The sequence below is a fragment of the Echiichthys vipera genome (assembly GCF_963691815.1).
Source record: "Echiichthys vipera genome assembly, chromosome: 4".
In the NCBI taxonomy this organism is placed as follows: Eukaryota; Metazoa; Chordata; class Actinopteri; order Perciformes; family Trachinidae; genus Echiichthys; species Echiichthys vipera.
In genome coordinates this window covers 15,212,822-15,232,203 of record NC_139829.1, presented here as the reverse complement: position 1 = coordinate 15,232,203, position 19,382 = coordinate 15,212,822, and the positions used below count along the sequence as shown (strand labels likewise).

At 38.1% G+C, this 19,382-nt stretch overlaps 1 protein-coding gene across 1 annotated transcript; it reads left to right on the top strand.

The window, feature by feature from the left end:
- Nucleotides 1-12,624: 12,624 nt before the first annotated feature.
- Nucleotides 12,625-16,237, top strand: ptger4a (prostaglandin E receptor 4 (subtype EP4) a). Its single transcript, XM_083912137.1, has 2 exons — nucleotides 12,625-13,630; nucleotides 14,097-16,237. The coding sequence occupies exons 1-2, from the start codon at nucleotides 12,851-12,853 to the stop codon at nucleotides 14,643-14,645; spliced, it is 1,329 nt and encodes a 442-aa protein (XP_083768263.1). The 5' UTR covers nucleotides 12,625-12,850; the 3' UTR covers nucleotides 14,646-16,237.
- The last annotated feature ends 3,145 nt before the right edge of the window (nucleotides 16,238-19,382 follow it).

Genomic DNA, 19,382 nt, shown 5'->3' with positions numbered 1-19,382 from the left:
ATAAAGCCAAAATAAAATAAATTTTCATTTGTATCATAAATTGTCTCACATCTATTTTTCTGGGATGATATCATTATTGGAACATATTCATTCATTCATTCATTCATCTTCAACCGCTTATCCTGGGGTTGGGGTCGAGGGGGGGGCTGAAGCCGATCCCAGCTGAGATCGGGCGTGAGGCGGGGTACACCCTGGACAGGACGCCAGTCTATCGCAGTAAGCCTGATGATCGAGTGACCTCATGTAAGCAAAAAGAAGGGAAAGCTAGGAAAGATTTTACCATCACATCCTCCCACTTCTTTTCGTGTGTGTGTGTGTGTGTGTGTGTGTGTGTGTGTGTGTGTGTGTGTGTGTGTGTGTGTGTGTGTGTGTGTGTGTGTGTGTGTGTGTGTGTGTGTGTGTGTGTGTGTGTGTGTGTGTGTGTGTGTGTGTGTGTGTGTGTGTGTGTGTGTGTGTGTGTGTGTGTGTGTGTGTGTGTGTGTGTGTGTGTGTGTCAAAAGTGCTTTGTACGTTTTCTCACATGGAATTGTGAGAGGTATTGCACAAAATACTTTTCTGATAGCCAATCTAGAGAGAATCAAATTCTTTGCATGGAAAGGAATGCATTTATGACCAGGAACATTTTTTGTTTACAAAGGGGAAAAAATGCAGTATATATCCGGATAACTAAGAATAGACACAAAGTGCACTTGAGTGTTTGTTAAAAAGTGAAAATATCAACAAAAGTGTGTCCATCAGCTAATGCACAAACAGCACTCATTGTTTTTTTGTTTTTTAAAAACTGCATTTTAACTGGCAAATAAGTAAAGCCTGAGTTGTTTAGACTATGCTGAAAGATAAGATAATAGATCTTTGGAGAAGAAAATGCTGTTGTGGTTGTGCACATAATACATTCATTCCACATTATGTTGCAGCTATTCAGTATTCAGAGCATGGTCTTGGGAAACAGCCTGGTATGCAGTCTCGGGGATAAATGAGTGGCACAAAATGCTGAAACAATGCTCCTTACTAACTGCTTTTCTGAGAGCATTACCAATGTTCTCTTAGATGTGAGCATTGCAAGTGTAATTTAGCTGTTAGAAAATATCATTACTCATATTTAGTTCATTTTGAATATCTTTATGACAATGATACTTCTATCTACGTACTAAAATTGATTTAAAAAAAAAAATGTTACCTTTAAAACACAGTTGATAAAACAATCTTTACCCAGGGTCCATATAGTTTTTCCCATCGATTGTCTTTATTTTTTAACAAAGTGTTTAAAGTGGAGATTTACATGTAGGCCTGGGCAATAATTCAATATGATCATGTCGTCTTTCAATGGAACCGTACTTTAGTATGTTACATTTTTACTGTAACATACTAACTCAAATTTCTCAGACAATCTGATGTAAAATATTTTGGTGTAATATTATTTGAATATATCTCAAGGGGCCTGTAAGTAATTTTTTGGCTTCCTAAAAACTGTAATATTTGTTAGTTGAACGTGAAATTTATAATTGTGCATCAAATTTACACATTATTTAAGTCTTAACTAGTTAGGGAGACTTCTTGAGCTTTGATCAAATCTAGTAAGTCAGGGGTTTGAGACTAGCTAGCTAGTAATACATTTAAGAAGGACTTTACACACAATCTTAGTTATCAATTTATGAATGGTCGGTGCAACTGCAAGTGTAATTATCATGAAGAAAAGTGCCACTATTGAAGTCCTTTATCTTATACCAGCTTCACTCCACAGGCCAATTTTTTGTGTGATGCTTATCTCCGACTAACACTGATAAAGCTTTGACTCTGTAAAATCTGTAGCCGATGAATTAGCTCTAATCTGAAGTAAAAATGCTCGTCGGCTTCTTGTCCTCAAACTCAACTTAAAATCATTGGTTCAAGACTAACACGTGTTTGCATTTCTTGCTTGGAGGTGTTTTGACCATCATTTCGGGTGTTTGAGCAAGTGTCAGACAGGTGCGCTAACACTGCTGATGAAGTCAATCAGGTGAGAAAGTGATGAGGGGAAAAAAGTCAGGAAGTTTGGCATCCACATCACTGCTTATCTGATGATGCCCAGAGCCTTTTAAGTGTTTTAAAAGACCTGTGTGTGTTCTCGTGGAGAGGATGTGAGGTTTTTAGGTGAACTGTGTCATGGGTTATTTGACATATGTAAATAAAACAGAATGTGGAAGAGAGAAGAGGATGCATTAAACATGATCAGTGTTGAGCCTGGATACAAAACACCTGCTACTGTAAAGAAACATCTATCACTACCAGGAAACTGTATTTGTAGAATAAATACACTTTTATTTTTTTAGGTTTAGTTAAAATAGTACTTTCCATTTTGAACAAAATTGTCTCCTATATTTCGTTTATTCTCCTATATATAGCAAAGGTTTTATGTTCCCATGGTAGCATTTATCTTTGACATGAAAATACAAACTATGTTATGATTTCTTCATCTGATCCTTTAACATCAAAACATTCTGGTTCCTATTTTTGATTTGTAAGTGTGATTTATATCTGAGACCACTTTGTCCGTCCTGTTCTGTAAAGCAGATTACAGGATATGATGCTGCAGCTCCTGTTGCTCTTGGCTCCAGAGAAACGTGTTTATTATTCATCAAGGTCAGCTGCTTCATATTTAACATTTTAAAGAGAGAAGTGAAAAATAATGTAATCAGTTATCTGTCTGTTTGTTTTGAGGCTATGCATGGCTTTTATGTGTCCTGACGTTGGTGTATTGCTCACATATTAAATAATAATAACTCAGGCAGACGTGCAGTGGTAATTAGAAATTCGATTTATTAGCTGTCTGATTCATTTGCCTGTTATTTTGTCATCATTAGCTGATATATATAAAGCCTTTATCAAGCTGTTAAAGTGTCTGCATCTGTGCTGCAAAACATTTGCTGTAAAATACCAACTTACAAAACTTAGACCTTAAATAGTTTAGAAAACTTTACCATCTTATTTCTAGGTTAATAAGATACTTTGGTGTTCTGTAATTTTGCAGTATGTAAATGAAAACAATGTGGAAGTCCTTTGATCAAATTGTAACTTTATTCTTTTATTTTTCAGTACAATTTTTCTGTTTGATATCAACAGGACTTGCGAACCATGTGGTATAATTGGTTGTGTTTACAACAAATACCCCTAGCTTCATTGTGCTTCTTTAAGTACAATTTAGTTGTCTGCAAAACTTAAATTAAAGCTGACACATGCTACCAATTATTAATAAGAATGTACTTAGTTAGTTTAGTGTGTAGCTGCCTTTGTATTTTTGACTCATAGTATCTGCTGCATGAATTGCTGGTACGTCAGTTACAACTGGTTACTAAGTATGAGATTTAAATGTTACGGACTAGGGGGAAACAACAGTGATCCCAGACTGGCTTTCCTGTCATAGTCCATACAATAATAAAGTATGAGTGCGACTTTTGGGACATTAATTACGAGAGCAGCATTGCTACTGAAATAAATAGATCGCTAATATAAAAACACCATAGCTGACAGTGTCATCTATAACAGTGACAAAATGTCATCATGTACCAACAAAACCGACTCAGACACGACGTAATGAGATAATGTTGCACACAGTTGTACGCATGAAGAGTTAAAGAAGTCTCTTTCAAAAAAGAGCTTAAGAGAGAAGTTTAAACCGTCCACACACCTGGCCAATTGTTGCAAGAAGTAAGCCTGAATGCCAGATTGTCCCTTTCAGAAAGTAAAAACTGCATTCCATTAGTGGGGAAAAGTATGGGCGGAGAGGGTTTCAGATGAACCACAATGTACTAATCCCTTTAGCAAAGCAGAACAACAGTCCCAAATAGACCATTACATATGCCAAGTTACATACTGTTACATACTGTTAACCTGACTCCCATGATTCACATTTGCTCAGCATATCCATCTGGGAGCTCTCGTTTGGAGATCTTTTGGGAAGGGGCGAAAATACTGGTTGCTGATTGGAACTCTCTGTCTATCAGGCCAAATCAACCAATCAGATCAACGAAGCATATGATGTACAAACAGAGCATCGGTAAAGGATATTTGCTTTGTGTCACGCAAATTTACGGATAAAAGGCACACTATCATATTCCATCAGAAGGATCCAAAAGAAAAAAGTGTTAGCGAGCAGCTAACAGAATTAGGGCTACTGCTGTCTGAAAATGTGTCTAGATCAGGTCGGATTTGCATGCATTGCGGCACACTCAAAACCCGCCTCAAAACCGCATAAACACTGTCTGGACTTTCACTTGGCAAATGGCTCCAAATTTTTAGTTTGCGAGATCAGGATGGTCTCAAGAGGTTTTTTTATTTTATTTATTTTTTTTATAATTTTTCCTTTACAAATACACTTTTCCAAATACATGGTTTAAAAACTGTTGCCTAGTCATCATCACAAGAACCCATCAGACAAAATTGTCTGATATCCAACTATCCCCATTACAGAATGTGTACTAGAGCAGATGGCTCTACTACAAACATGACCCTACTATTTATTAGGATATTTGATGTTTTGATACTGATGATACTGACATGCTGCAACATTTTATCTACAAAGCTCTGTGAAAGAGTACTGACCTAACAGTGAGGTGATGTGGATAAAGAACACGTCTGAGTGTTTAGGGATGACGTAACTGTCAGGTAAGATGTCTCACAGCTGTCTCACTGGATGCAGCACTGTAGCTCCAGTCATGACACTGACACCACCATAATCAAACTGTTTTCATAAAAATCAATCCAGTGAGCAAATACACCCACCCATGTTCTCTCACTTTGAGTAATTGGAGCATGTCGGGACTCCTGAGAATTTGCCAGCAGGAGCTTCATTGCTAAAAGTGGAGCAACCCGATAAAAGATAAGACAAGACGAATTTCATCACATGTGATTGTTTAGCTTCGTAATCAAAGAGAAATTATCATGTAAGACATTAGTTGCATAATTTGCTGTTAAGCAGCCAACAAGATTTATACTTAATCACTTTAATCTGCTCAGCATATTTGTGTCTTCTATGATCACCATATGAATCATGATCCAAAAAAATACATACCAGGTTGTTGTTGTTTGTGTGTTTTCTATCATAAATAGAACAGGACTTTTTCATTAGGCATGGCAAGGCAAGGCAAGGCAAGGCATCGTTATTTATATAGCGCATTTCATACCAAGGCAACCCAATGTGCTTTACATAAAGACAAAACATTTTTTTAAAACAGCATAAAAACAAAAAAACTGTTAAAAGCAGGAGCAAAGAAGAATAAAAAAGTGAAATAAAAGAAAATAGATGAAGTTTAAAGTTATTAAGAAGAGCTCAGCTATAAGCACAAGAAAAGAGAAATGTTTTTAACCTGGATTTAAAAGTGCTCACAGTTGGCGCTGATTTCAGATCTGCTGGTAGTTTGTTCCAGTTGTGTGCAGCATCACAGCTAAATGCTGCTTCACCATGTCTGGTTTGAACTCTGTCCTCCACTATCTGACCTGAGTCAGTAGATCTCAGAGCTCTACTGGGTTTATATTCTACTAACATGTCATTCATGTATTCTGGACCAAAACCAATCAGTGATTTGTAAACCAGTAGCAGAACTTTCAAATATATTCTGTAGCTGACTCGATGATGTGATGTGATCTGATCTCTTTGTTCTGGTTAAAACTCAAGCTATAGCTGTTTGATACTTTTTGGGTAAGTCCAGTCAGAAGACCGGTCGAGAAAGCATGAATCAGCTTCTCCTGATCAGTTTGGGACATAAACCCCTATGTTCTTAAGTTCGTATAAGGCTGATTTGGTGACTGATTCGATGTGGCTGTTGAAGGTCAGATCTGAGTCTATCAGCACGCCAAAATATTCCTTAAAGAGGTTTTCATAGCATGTTTTGCTAGGGGTTTCACATATCTAAATCTCATTTTAAAAACTTTCATATTTCAAGTCTATACAAATGTTTAAAAAAATATAGAGGTAAAATCAGACATGAACAAAGCACAATACAAATAAAAGAGATCAAATTTAATTAAATATAATATAAGTAGTGAAGAAATACCAATTACAGTTAACATTTTAAGGTGGATATCATTATCGTCTAGACAGAGTCAGTTCTAGCTGTTTACCCCTGCTATCAGTCCTTTTGATAAGCTAAGCTAAATTACTGCTGGCTACAGCTAGCATACATATTTACTGTTAAGACTTCTCATTTAACTATTGGCATAAAAGTGGACAAGCATATTTCCTCAAATGTCGAACTATTCCTTTAAGTCCTCATAGGCTGTACAACACAGGAATTACACAGTCCACAAGGGTTAAAGTAAAATAGTAAAATACAACACCCGTTAGTTACTTGTTACTGTAGGCTATTCATAAGATGGTAGCCAAGACAGCTAATATAATAGCAAGCTTCACTGCAAAAAAAGCTAAATTAAGTCAACAGTCACAATTAACAAGTGTACCTATGATATTTGGGCAGTAGATTTAGGATTTCTGTCAATATTATTTTTTGTTCACAGATTTGACCAAAATCCCAATGTCAGTTAAACTGTGACTGATTTCGAACTTAACGGTTGCTACAGTAACAAAATGTTCAACTGAAACCTAATGCTGTTGGCAGAATGCATTTCAATGAGCTGACACAGCTTGAGTTCACAAATAGCATCCAGTGTGTCCAAAACTAATTCACAAACTCAGTAGTTGGAATATAAATGAGCTGATTAAATTAGATGCATTCCTGGCCGGTTTTGTTCATGTGTTTTTGGTTTGGCCATTTGGCATAAGGTTTGCACCATTTTCCTTAATGTATGCATGATCAGCAGCAACATAGCATCATGCAGCCATCCAACCCCCCTTTTGCTCCAATGGGCAGCTAGGGTCGTCTGGTCTTGTAAAGATTAGCAGTAAATGGCCCTAATTTGGCTTTGAATTTCTGTTTCCTGTTAATGATTGCCACAATAATGTGTACAACCAATGGAACAATTGTACAGCAGTGACAAAGGACTCACAGTTTTTCCAAAGAATCTGAGCAGTTTGGATGGATTAACACGTTTAAACCAACTTCTGATTATGTTGCTGTTTGACTGCTGTGGCTATAATATGAGTCATACCCTCTTTATGGATAAAACGTCCTGCTGGAAGGTCAGGAAAATTATTGTGTGCAAAGTTTAACATTAAATGCAAAGTGCATAATAGTGTTCTTTGTCATTTTGACTTGAGTGAGGTTGAGCCATGTTGTATTACGGCAGATTTTGCGGATGGAGATGTTGACATTAAATGGATGTTTTAAGCTCAGGTCATTCCATGTCATATTTACGATATCGATGGTATACAGTCAATTTTCATTGTATCTTGAAGGAGTCAGAGATTAGATGTAATTAAATTAAATTATTTAGAGTTTAATCTGATAACTGATGTGAATAATATAAAAAAGCAGACAAAGTGTTTCTGTTTTAATGTTGGCATTTCACGTGAAACTCTGTGCCAGTCCAAACAATTTACATCTGATTCTCTGCACTGTGCCTTTGTTTTGCTGAGTGAGATCGCATACGGATGTTATCTACAAATCTACCAGACCCCAGAATAAACACGTCCCAACTCTCTCTAAACTTGACATTTAAAAACAGGCTGCAGGCTGAGTGTCCAGGACAACAACCCATCCACCTGGTCTCATTCTCAACAATGTTGGGAACAACAGGGGTGACTCAACTGATGTTAGTAAAGTGACTGTAAACTGCACTATTAGAAAGTTGTTTCAGTTTAATTCTTAAACTAGCAATGTAGACAGGAAGTGTTATTTGGATTGATAGTCAAGGTTAACGAAGTGCTCTTGTCGTGCATGTTTTGGCATGTTTTAACCCATTCATCACTATCACATACAGTTTACCTAGCCTACAGCTGGCTTTGGAAACAACTCAATTTATAAATGACTAGTTTGAACTTTTTGGGAAATATACTAACTCTGTATGCCCACAGTTAGCTCAATGTTGAAACAATTCTCTGTAAATGTGTAGCTTCAGACAGCAGTTTAGCTTAGCATAAGGGCTGGACTAGAAACTTCCTGATGTCTACGCCGGTTATCTGACAACAGTTCCTGGCCAAGACTTTGGTGTCTGTACAGATTTAATAAACAAGATACAGCATGTTTCTTTGTGCTTTGCGTTTATGTGAATTTAGTTCCTTTTGAAAAGAGCTAGTGTAGCTGTTTCCCCGTTTCCAATCCTTATGCTAAGCTAAGCTAAGCTAACCTAACCAAACCAACTAAATATGTACTATGTGCTATCAATCTTAATCTGTAAGAAAGTGAGTGTGTATCTCCCTAGACTATTCCTTAAACCCAATATGTTTCATGAAGAACCCAGAAAATATATATTTTTTAAAAACATGGTAATCTTATGATCGGACTGGTCAACTAGCTTGACGCTAGACAATTGCAGTGAATACCATGTCTGCTTTTAATATTGTCAGAGTTTAAATCATCAAGTCAGTTCACTGACAAAAATGTAAATTGTGCTTATACAGAGTCAGTTTTGTCAGTTATTAAATGTGTAGGTGTGTACAGTAAGTGGCACACATTGTGCACCTGGAATGAAGACAGTTTTCTTTGACCCATCCCACAAGCTATCGAATGCGTCTGTACATGTCTACAGAGATCATGTTTTACTCTACAGATAGCTGGTGTTTTTCTGCCTGTGGCAAACTGCAATCTTAAGTGATCATTTATGAGCTCAACCCAAGCATTTAACCAAAACACAGATGCATTGTTGCAAAGGAAATCATCCAGAACTGCACCCACCGTGGCAAAAAAGTGTATAACGTACCTGAAATGGCATTTCTAGTTTCGCTCCCTTTTGTGTTATTGTCCCTCTTGTTGTAGAAAACAAAGTCAAACAGCTATCACAGGAAAATAATTATGGAGTATTTTCCACCAATTGACACTACTTTGAGGATATAGGACTCTATAGAGCTAACAAAGACACAATGTAGTAATTGTTTGTCACAAGAATTAAAGCCATGGAAGAAATGGCGTGTTTGGGAAGTTATTTTTTCTTTGCTTTCTTTAAACTACAAAGTCTGCCAAAAAACAAATACACAAACAGAAAGTCCCACTCTGCTGTGTGATTGTCTATCCACAGAACATACGCTGGAGTTATATTTACAGGAAAATGGATTCTTTCAGCAGCGCTGGTCGTCATTGCACTGAGCCTGCAGTGCGACCAGGTTATTTGACTTCCACAAACAAATCCAGGAAAAGCACATGAGAAGCCTAATCTTTCAAATCTACTTACAGAACATTCTGCAAGGCTTGAAACCTGATATATGCATACAGAAAAACACAACAGGAGGCTGAAATCATATTTTATACTTACACACAAAGTGGCAAAGGCATTACGTAACAGCTGTTTTTCAAAGGGTTGACATGTTTCGTACAGTTATATAATAAACAGCCTATGTGTGAATGGCTTGCTTAAGAAAATATTTTTCAAGGCTACACTACGCCCATAATCACAGCGGGTTTCCCCCTTTTCTATGTTTAAATAAATGGCAGAAATTGGCAACAAAGAAAACATCAAGTGTGTTTTCATAAAGCACAGGGTCAGTCTAGTGGGATGACGTCAGGCAGCGGGGCTCAGGGTCTCGGTTCCTCAGAGTTCAACATGTTTTGTGAAAGTAGTCACAGTCCATCTATGTGGCGGAAACAGACTGAAGTGGTGCGGGTCTAACTGTTTTTACTCATGCAAATCTGTACTTGTTTTAGTTGTCCAAATACTAAAAAATTCTACTGTTTTGATAACAAGCCCGTGCCGTTTTTTCATAAATGATGCAACTGACAGTTTGCTGGTTAAAAACATTCCACACAGACGTCTGACTACAGCTCCAGCCACAAGCTTCCCTCGTCCACTGCAGCACAGCAAAGCCAAGTCCTCATCAAGAACCTTCATACTACGTATAACAGTCATGGAAATCATAAAGAACGCATTTTAGTCACTCGGATATTAAATAAAAACACATCTCCATCACCACCATCATTAACTCAACTGTGAAGCAGGTGATGCTGTATGGATCAGAGACATTGAAAACCCATACAAACAGATAACAAACATTCACTGCCTCAGGAGAATACTAAGCATCTGGTGGAGATGCAAAGTAATCAATGTGAACCTGTGGAAAAGAACAAGCCAGGAATCCCATTTACTTACAAATTCAAAGGAGAAAATTGGACGCATCATCAGAAAATCTGCCACAAACATCACCTGATAGACCTCGAAATGAAACCCCAAAGGAAAAGAGATCACCCCATGAACAGCTCGAGAAGAGGTTTCCAGGCAGAAATATCTTGGAGTGGGCTCAACTGGAGAGAACTTGAACGAACCCCCAACAACAGGTTGCTGTCAATGACCTAAGCTAATTGTGCAACTGCAAAACATGTCGTGCTGGGAACCTAATAAAATGACTAGTTTTTGGTTGCTAGTCTGCAGGCTTATATAGAAAGAAGTGGGTGTTTTGCAGCAGGTTGGTGTGTTGCCCTAATGCTGCTCATATAGACTATGACCTGCAAGGGCAACTGACGTGGCCGTGCCTGTCTGGCTGTGCAAGCTATTTTTTTTGTCAGAATCAGATTTTTTTGTATAATTATTACAGTGGTATTTGGTAGACCACACTGCGTTTGATGATTTTGTTGTATGAATTCTGAAAAATGGGAACATTTCAGCTGATTACTGAAAATTGAAGAAAAACTGTGTTATAGAACTGAATTACAGAAACTGAAAAGTAACTTTTATGAAATGTGATATAGAGACACGCTAAATCAAAGATGGTATGGTTGGGCTGTCGGAGGATTCGGCCGGATCATTAGCTATTCTAATACAGTAATGCAGCAATTAAATTTCAAATCCAGTTGAGTCTTAAGTAGATAGAGTTTCACAGAAGAAAAAAGGCCAAGTTTCCAAGGGATACAGATCAGAGTTTTCCACTCTTTTTGTGAAAATGTTTAGTGTCGGTTAAACTTGAAGTCAAAATGTCAGTTTTAGCTGGATTTTGTCATAGAAAGGTTTTACCAAGAATTCATGAAAACATGCACCCTTTAATAATTATGTGTGTATAATCATCAGAATGAAACATGATCAAAATAAATAGCTCACTGTTAAAAACAATGAGAGGTACTTGTGTAATAAAGAAGTTTCCTCTAAGACATCCTTTCTGATCCTCTTGTGGTTTCTTAAATTGATCTGTGGGTTTACACACACACACACACACACACACACACACACACACACACACACACACACACACACACACACACACACACACACACACACACACACACACACACACACACACAAAAGAGTTCTGCTTCTTTCTTTTCAGACTTGAATGACTCAGTTCGAAATGTATGAACGGAAAAATATCTGATTCCAGGAGGAGAGATCAAGTTTATGCCACACGAGTGAATAACCGCATGTTTAGTTTTGCAGTTTAAGCCACCGACCGTCCGTCATGTCAGGGACACTGGGGTCTCTCTGCAGGACAGCGTGTTTATTTGCTCTACTATAAATGATGGGCACAAATCACATTATGCTGTAGACATTTGCATGTGTTTTTATTGAAACAAAACAGGACTGAATTTTAATGGCCTGATTAAATGTTCTTATAACAAAATGCATAAAAACAGTCTATTCTACTTGATGGTGTTTTTTTCTGAGAAACACTCAGTCGAACTACGTAAGTAGGATTGCAGAAGTGAATATTTGCATGACATTTGGTGAACCGATTAGCTTTAGAACAAGGAAAGATTAATAAGTTGTTTGACCTTTTGTTGATTTTTATCCATAACTGTGGAGTAAACATTGATAGAGTCTTGATCCCAAATCAATTATATTATGAAACCATTGTCAGGAGCTACATTTAGGATAACCTATAACTAAATTATTTCATTAGGTGTTGCAGCATGTTAGAGTATTAAGCAGGAGTGCATTATAAAAGGAGGTTGTGCTTCAACAATGAGATTCTCAATGGAGTGCTAAACCCGAAATCCGAATAGCATGTTCCAAAAACAAGTTGACAATTGTAAGCACATCTCAAATTTCAATGTCAAGGAGGACAAAATAATCATATTTCTCTTGTTTGTTTGTCTCACAACACAAAAGAAGATAGCACAGAGGTGTTGCAGTATGCAGATTAATTATGCAGGAGTGTTTTTTATATATATCATATTTATCTTTGCTTCTGCAGATACTATTCTTAATATTATATAGGTTTTGTGGCACAAGATTTCAGGAATATTTGGTTCCAACAAGCTTCAACTAATTCCCTAAAATATAATATACACTCCTGTAAATCTGGATTTATAGTAACAAATTTACCTTTTTTAAGAGTTTTCAGGATCTGCTTTTGTAACTTTTTTTTTTTACTGCATGTGTTGTACAGGGGGTTAACCTTTAAGTGATGGTGTTACGAACCATGTCCAAGGCCTTTTCCTGCACCAGACTGAACAGCTGATGAGGACTGTGAAGTGAAGTGAAGGGGAGGGACTGTAACCCTGCAGGAAGCTTGAAGGCTGAGCCTTATTTCAATGAAGTCACTAGTGTGTGCTGCCTTCATTTATCTCTCTGACCTGGTGAGTGAAATGCGCTCCTGTCTTGCATATAGCTGAGCATGTGACAGTTACCGTCAGTAACCACAGCAGCAGCCACATGATGCTCTGCAGACGGAGGAACTTTTTTAGAAGTTGGTTTGAAGATAAGGCGCAAACTGTTTTCTTCTGATTTAAAATGTTGCCCGGGCCTCTTTCAATTGCAAATACGTTTCTTCCTCTGGACTGGACGTGCTGGCGCTAAGAAAAGTTGTTGCAATCGTCTTGAACTGCGTTTGAAAGAAACAATGAATAATCAATCGATGACAGGGAGGACCATGGTCCCGACTATTCCGTCTATTATGTTTATTTTCGGGGTGGTTGGGAACCTCATCGCCATCGTGGTTCTTTGTAGATCTCGCAAAGAACAGAAAGAAACCACGTTTTACACACTGGTGTGTGGACTGGCAGTCACGGACCTCCTCGGCACACTGTTGGCCAGTCCGGTCACTATTGCCATATATGTGAAGGGCTCGTGGCCCGGAGAGGACCCGCTGTGCCAGTACTTTGGATTCACCATGCTTTTCTTTTCTCTGGCAGGGCTCAGTATAATCTGTGCCATGTCGGTGGAGAGGTACATTGCTATAAACCATGCCTACTTCTACAATGACTATGTGGACCAAAAACTGGCGGGTTTGACTCTACTGGCGATCTACATCTCCAACGCGCTTTTCTGCGCCCTGCCGATCATAGGCTTTGGGCAGGTGAAGAAACAATACCCGCAAACGTGGTGTTTTTTAGAGTGGAGGAGCAACAAGACCAGCGATGCCGCCTACACCTATATGTATGCTGGTTTCAGCTCTCTTCTTATTCTCGTCACTGTAATCTGTAACGTGCTGGTGTGTGTGGCTTTGATCCGGATGCACCGGCGCTTCGTGCGCAGGATGTCGCTAGGAACCGATCTTGGGCGCAACGTGGAGCCGCCGAGAAGACGCAGTTTTGGACGTCTGGCCGGTGCAGAGATTCAGATGGTTATTCTGCTTATAGGCACTTCGGCAGTGGTGCTTATCTGCTCCATCCCACTTGTTGTAAGTTATCTTTTTTTTCCGCGCCCTGTGGCTATTTCTATAATTTATTCACAAATGTCGTTTTATTAAAAAAAAAACACACGAATTTTGATCAAACTTCAAGTGGATGAGTAGAAAGCATAGCTAAAACATAGTGTTTGTTGTACTTAATAGCTTTTTCCTTTCCCTTTTTATGCCACTACATTTTGTCCATTCTATCCATTACGCACGATTTACGCACAGCATACGCACGGCTCTCATGCATAAATGTACTTATTTTGTATATGGAGAAAATTCAAACATATATCTAATGGGATTTAACTACTTTTCTCTCCCTTCTTTTTTTCTTTTGCTGCTCTGGTGCTCCAATTTTGTTAGTCTCTCTCACTCTTCATCTCAGAAACAAACACCCCCCCCCCAGCTGCACACTCATATAGTTTGAAAAACTTATCAATCTACTCAGACTGTTTTCTTTTTTCCCTTGCAGGCTCAGGTGTTTTTGAACCAGCTGTATAAGACTCCAGTGGAGCTGAGGTTAGACAAAAACCCTGATCTACGAGCAATACGCTTTGCCTCCTTCAACCCTATTCTTGACCCCTGGATCTACATCCTGCTCCGCAAGGCTGTTCTCCTCAAGCTCATTGAGAAAATTAAATACTTATTTTGCAAGATGGGAGCACAGAGGCAACAGCGCCAGGGAAACTTCCACTGTGTAAACACTCATCAACTCTCCTCTGCCATCTGTAATCGAGACTCACACTCCCTGGTTTCCCACGACCTGCGTGATTTCACCAGCAGCTCCCAGACCTTCCTCTACCTGCCAGAGGGAAGTGAAGTGTACAGAGGACTCTCTGGTTCACGAACTTCATCAGTCGGAAAATTGAAAGCTTCTTATTCGTCTGAGCAGGTCGCCGTCGAGGCTCAGAGTAGAGAAGGGACAAATATAATCAGGGACCTGTCAGCTCTGCCATGCCCAAAAGACCCGGCACTTCAGGTGTCGTTGAATACTGAGAAAGTGGAGGAGAAATGCATCTGACTGAACTCTGAATTAGGAGAAAGTTCTCATATCACTCTGAGGTAGATGGTTCACAGAATAACTTCTCCAAAAGTGAACTTTTTAAAAAATGGGGGAAGGCACATAAAAATAATAAATGACACTTGTGAACTCGGGCATGTGAAGCGAGAAAGAGATAATCCTGAAGTGTTGCAAGCTTTATCCTCTCTTTATCCTTCTCTGTTTCAGCTCCTAGCTACCTCGAGTGATGACTATTCTTGAATGTGTGAGCAGACAATGTCATTTTGCCCAAAACACATGTTCTAACAGAGGTGACCCACTTCTTCGTAGATGGGGCCACACATTTAGAATAATTGAGTCACACACTTGTGGTCAATATGGTAAATGAAAACAGTATTGAATGTGATCCTTATGAGTAAGGACTGACTTGTCTAGCGAACTCTATTGTACAGTGCCTTTTGAAGGACATGTGTTAGTTCCATGACTAATGTACAGTGCAGTATTATTATGTATGAACAGCAACCTTTTTGTTCCTCAGCCCTGGAATGCATACATATGTCATCTCAAATTATAAAAACTTTCTTTTCCATCTTACAATGGGGGTACAAATATTCCTGTGCTATAGTTATTCACACTAAACAGCTACATAAAATGTGGTGTCTGTTTCTTAATGTGGAGTCAGATATTTTAATTGTCAGATTGAGAAAAAATGGTCTTCTGGATGATCAATGTTATGTAAAACATTAAAAATCATTCTTCTCCAGGAGAAGGTTCTAGTTGCTAAATCGCAACTCTAAAAGGGAACATCCATCCCAAAGAAGTATTTGTTTGATCAGCCATGCATGAATCACTATCTTTCAGCCGTAACATCCAGAAAATCAGGACTTTTCTAAATGTTTTGTATCAGTTAGGGCTACAACTAGTAGTGGATGAATTACTCATTTATGTATGTATGTATGTATTATTATTATTATTATTATTATTATTATTATTATTATTATTATTATTATTATTATTAACATTATTAACATTATTAACATTATTATATGGTAATATTTCCCTGGTGTGGTGGAGTAGAAGAATTAAGAAGCAGAAATTCAACATTGTACATAAATGCAGTAACTTTGGTACATTCCACCGCTGGCTGCAACCAACAGTTATTTTTATTAGCAGTTATTCTGCTGATTATTCCAACTCAACCAATTGATTTTTCAGTCAACATGCCAGAAAATTCAGTTTTTGTGATCCCATTATAGCACATTTATCCACCAAATGCAGGATTTCCATTTATAATGTCTTAATGCAATTTAATTGGAGTCAATTGACACCTTTGGCTGCTGTCTTACCACTATATATATAATAGACTGAACTTTTGAACTGCTTTTTGTTTGAGCTTTTCCACTCAAATTAGCTTTATGTCTCAGTTTCAGAAGCTTTGAAGCATACAGTCTGCCACCTTTTCCTTGTTATTAAATTGTCTCCAGATTGTTGCTTCATGTCATCACATTCTTGCCTTTCTTGTTTTTCTTGTTGCTGTTCATTTTAGACAAGCTTGTTCGTGTGGATGAACGTGAATCACGCCCCTCAAGATTGTACAGTGTAATGATATTTGGTTGAAGGTAGAGTTTGTCATGCAAGCGGCCTATTAAACCCTGTCTTTTAATTTATTTTTAATCTGCTCTTTAAATTATGCACTTTATTTTGTATTCTGTTTATATTTTGAATAAATATGTGGACATGTAGTTGCTTGTATCTCTTTTCTTATCTGTAAACATGACATTGTTTCTGCCCAAATTGAGCAGTAATGACTGTGATCTTCACTGTACATTTTATAAAGCAGCTGTAAAATAACGCCCACGCTTTCACAGCAAACATGACCTTTGACATGTTATCCTATGTTGTCAACATAAAGCGGAAGTTAATAACACACACACCAAGTTTCTCACACTCTTTTCTTCCCTGCTAAGGCTTGGTGAAATCCTCTCATGACCCCCATTAGCACAGACAAATGGCCCAAGGGAAGAATGTGATTCTCCAAAGTTTGTAGAGGTTAAGGTTACGTTATATTAAGATTTTTCGAGGTGTACAAAAAGCCTCTTGGTAATGTGTCAAATAGCTAATGCCAGACACAAACAGAAACAGAGAGGGAAAAAATCTTGGTATTAGACCTGGCCCAGAGAGCTTCTCTTCTGAATCAATAAACACTATCTTATAAGGCTCCAATTCATTACAATTAAGCTTAAAAAAGCAATGCAGTGGCTTAGGCAAACACGTTGTAGAGACGCCTAAAAGAGTAGTGTAACCTCCAGACTATGGGAAGAACACACTGTAATTGGAATAAACTGTGAAAAATAGGATTGCACAGTAGCGGGACACTGATTAGTGGAACAAGCCCTCCCCTTGATCCTCTTTGCTCAACACAGTCTGCTCTACCTAATTAAATGTATAAATGGACAACCAATGAGGCTGATATGAGGCCTATTCACGCCGTCTGTGTGAACAGGTGTACATTCACATCCACTACATATAGCCTCACTGACCTCTGAGTGCTTAGAAACAAGTCTAACAAAGGTATTTTCGAATTAGAAACAGAGAATGATTATTCTTTTTGTTGGATATGTTAAGATCAGAGGTGGCGATGCCTCATTCACAAACATAATGATTCAGAAGTTAACATGAACATCACTAAAGGGGAATCTGTGAGGCTGCTTTACGTCAGCAAGGTCCTTCAGTGACGCTCTGTCCCATCATGTGCTCAATGATAAACAGCAGAAAACACCTGCTGCTGCTACACGTCTGCTGTCACCCTCAGTTGAAAAGAACACTAAACAATCCCAGTCTGGAAATAAGCCAGAACCAAAGCAGAACTGATGCAGGAGCTGATAAATGTCTTAAGGTGGTATAGAGCCACGTGCTTCTTCCCTAGAGAGATGAAGAAAATTGGAAATGATGCTCGACAGTGTGTTTCTCTCACATTAGTTCCAAGATTGTCCTTTGTCCATGTGGACTCCATGAAGCAATATGATCATACTGCTATTATGTATTTATGTACTATTAAGACAATGAGGCCTTGTTTGTTGTTACATTTGAAAACGTATGTGGTCAGTTATGGTAGTTCTGGTTCTTATTTTCCTAGGATCTGACATTTCTGCCGACAGTTTTGTTTCGGACCATTTTTTTTGTAATACCCGCATCATTGACCCTTAATACATTGGTCTCGGCACAGATTTGGACGAAACTTAGTGGAACTACAACCCTAAACTGCTGAAGTGGTAGAAATCTCAGAGCAGATCCCAAACTACTGCCAGATACAACTCACAGTAAATCAGACCCTCAAACTCCAACTCAAAATCAAAATGGTGAAATTGTCCAATGCTCACAATTGTTGCCATGCCTTTTAACTTTATAATTTATTATTCATTTTTATAAATCTTATTTTAATTCACCTTTGTTTTACCAGGTTAGACCAGTTGTAGTTAGAAAGCTGCTCTGCAAAGGAGGCTTGGACAAAATATAAACTAGTGAAACAGATTAAACCTCAACACTTTTTAGGTAAAATCTTGGCTTTATTTCATATATGATCGAATATACTAACTATCTGCTCTAACTAACTATTGTTGCTGTGCAGCCTGACCGTGTGTTCAGTCTGGTCAGGGGATGGCAATGCGAATGGCTCCAGGCTAGGAATTATTCACCCTGCTGACTCTGTTAAATCCCACACAAATATACAGTATGTAGAGCGACTTATTTCAAAGGTTTTAAAGCAGAATTATGTACACCAGCAAGTTCCCATGAAATCAGCAGCTAATTGGTACCTTTGATCTCAGCTGTTATATAATACCGGAGCAACTATAGGAAAAACTTAACCACATGAGATGACCTGTCAGTCAACAAGCCAATCAGACACACATACTGTATATGGATTTTTGAATAAACTTATAGCACATTTTTAAACTTTTTTGTTTTTTGTTTTGCTTTTAAAACAGAGTTCTGAATACAGATTTACACATCTGATTAAAAGCGTTTTTCCAGGAAGTGTGTTGTGTCTTCAGCAGAGAGTGTCTAATTGCAATGAAAGCATTATATCATTGTGGTGACGATGCTGATATGTGTGTGTTTTTAAATATGTGTGTGGGTGTATTCACAAGGGCCACATCTATCAAAGTGCTTGCTGCAGGGGGTCCAAATGAACCATTAACCATTTATATCAATGACTAAGCACTTGCTGTGCACCTTTCACACTCTGGGTTCAAATCTAGGTGATCTCCTTTTAAACTTTTTTTTTTTAAAAAGAAGAAAAGCAACAAAAAGTCTTCACGGATGTTTTTTTTACATGTGACTAAATCCATCTACCATCACATCTTACGCTCACTTAAAAATCTTGTTTTCAACGAAAAAGTGTAAAAAAAAAAATAAAAAAATTGTGGCATTACAGGGGTTTGGCAGACTATTTTTGGCCAGACACAGATATTCCTGGAAGTTTCAGAACACCACAAATTTTATTTTTAAATTTTGGCTTAAGACAAGGAATGGCATGTTAATTAGTGAGCTTAAGAGGTGCTGGCAGGCAGATTTTGTTACCTTTGGACAGAGCCAGGCTAGCTGTTTTCCCTGTTTCCAGACTTAATGCATAGCTAAGCTAACCAGCTGCTGGCTCCAGCTACATATTAACCGTACAGACACGAGTGATATCAAAAACTAAATTAACTGGCTGCTGCTGCTATTGTTCTTTTCATCTAATAATGGCAAGTAAATGAA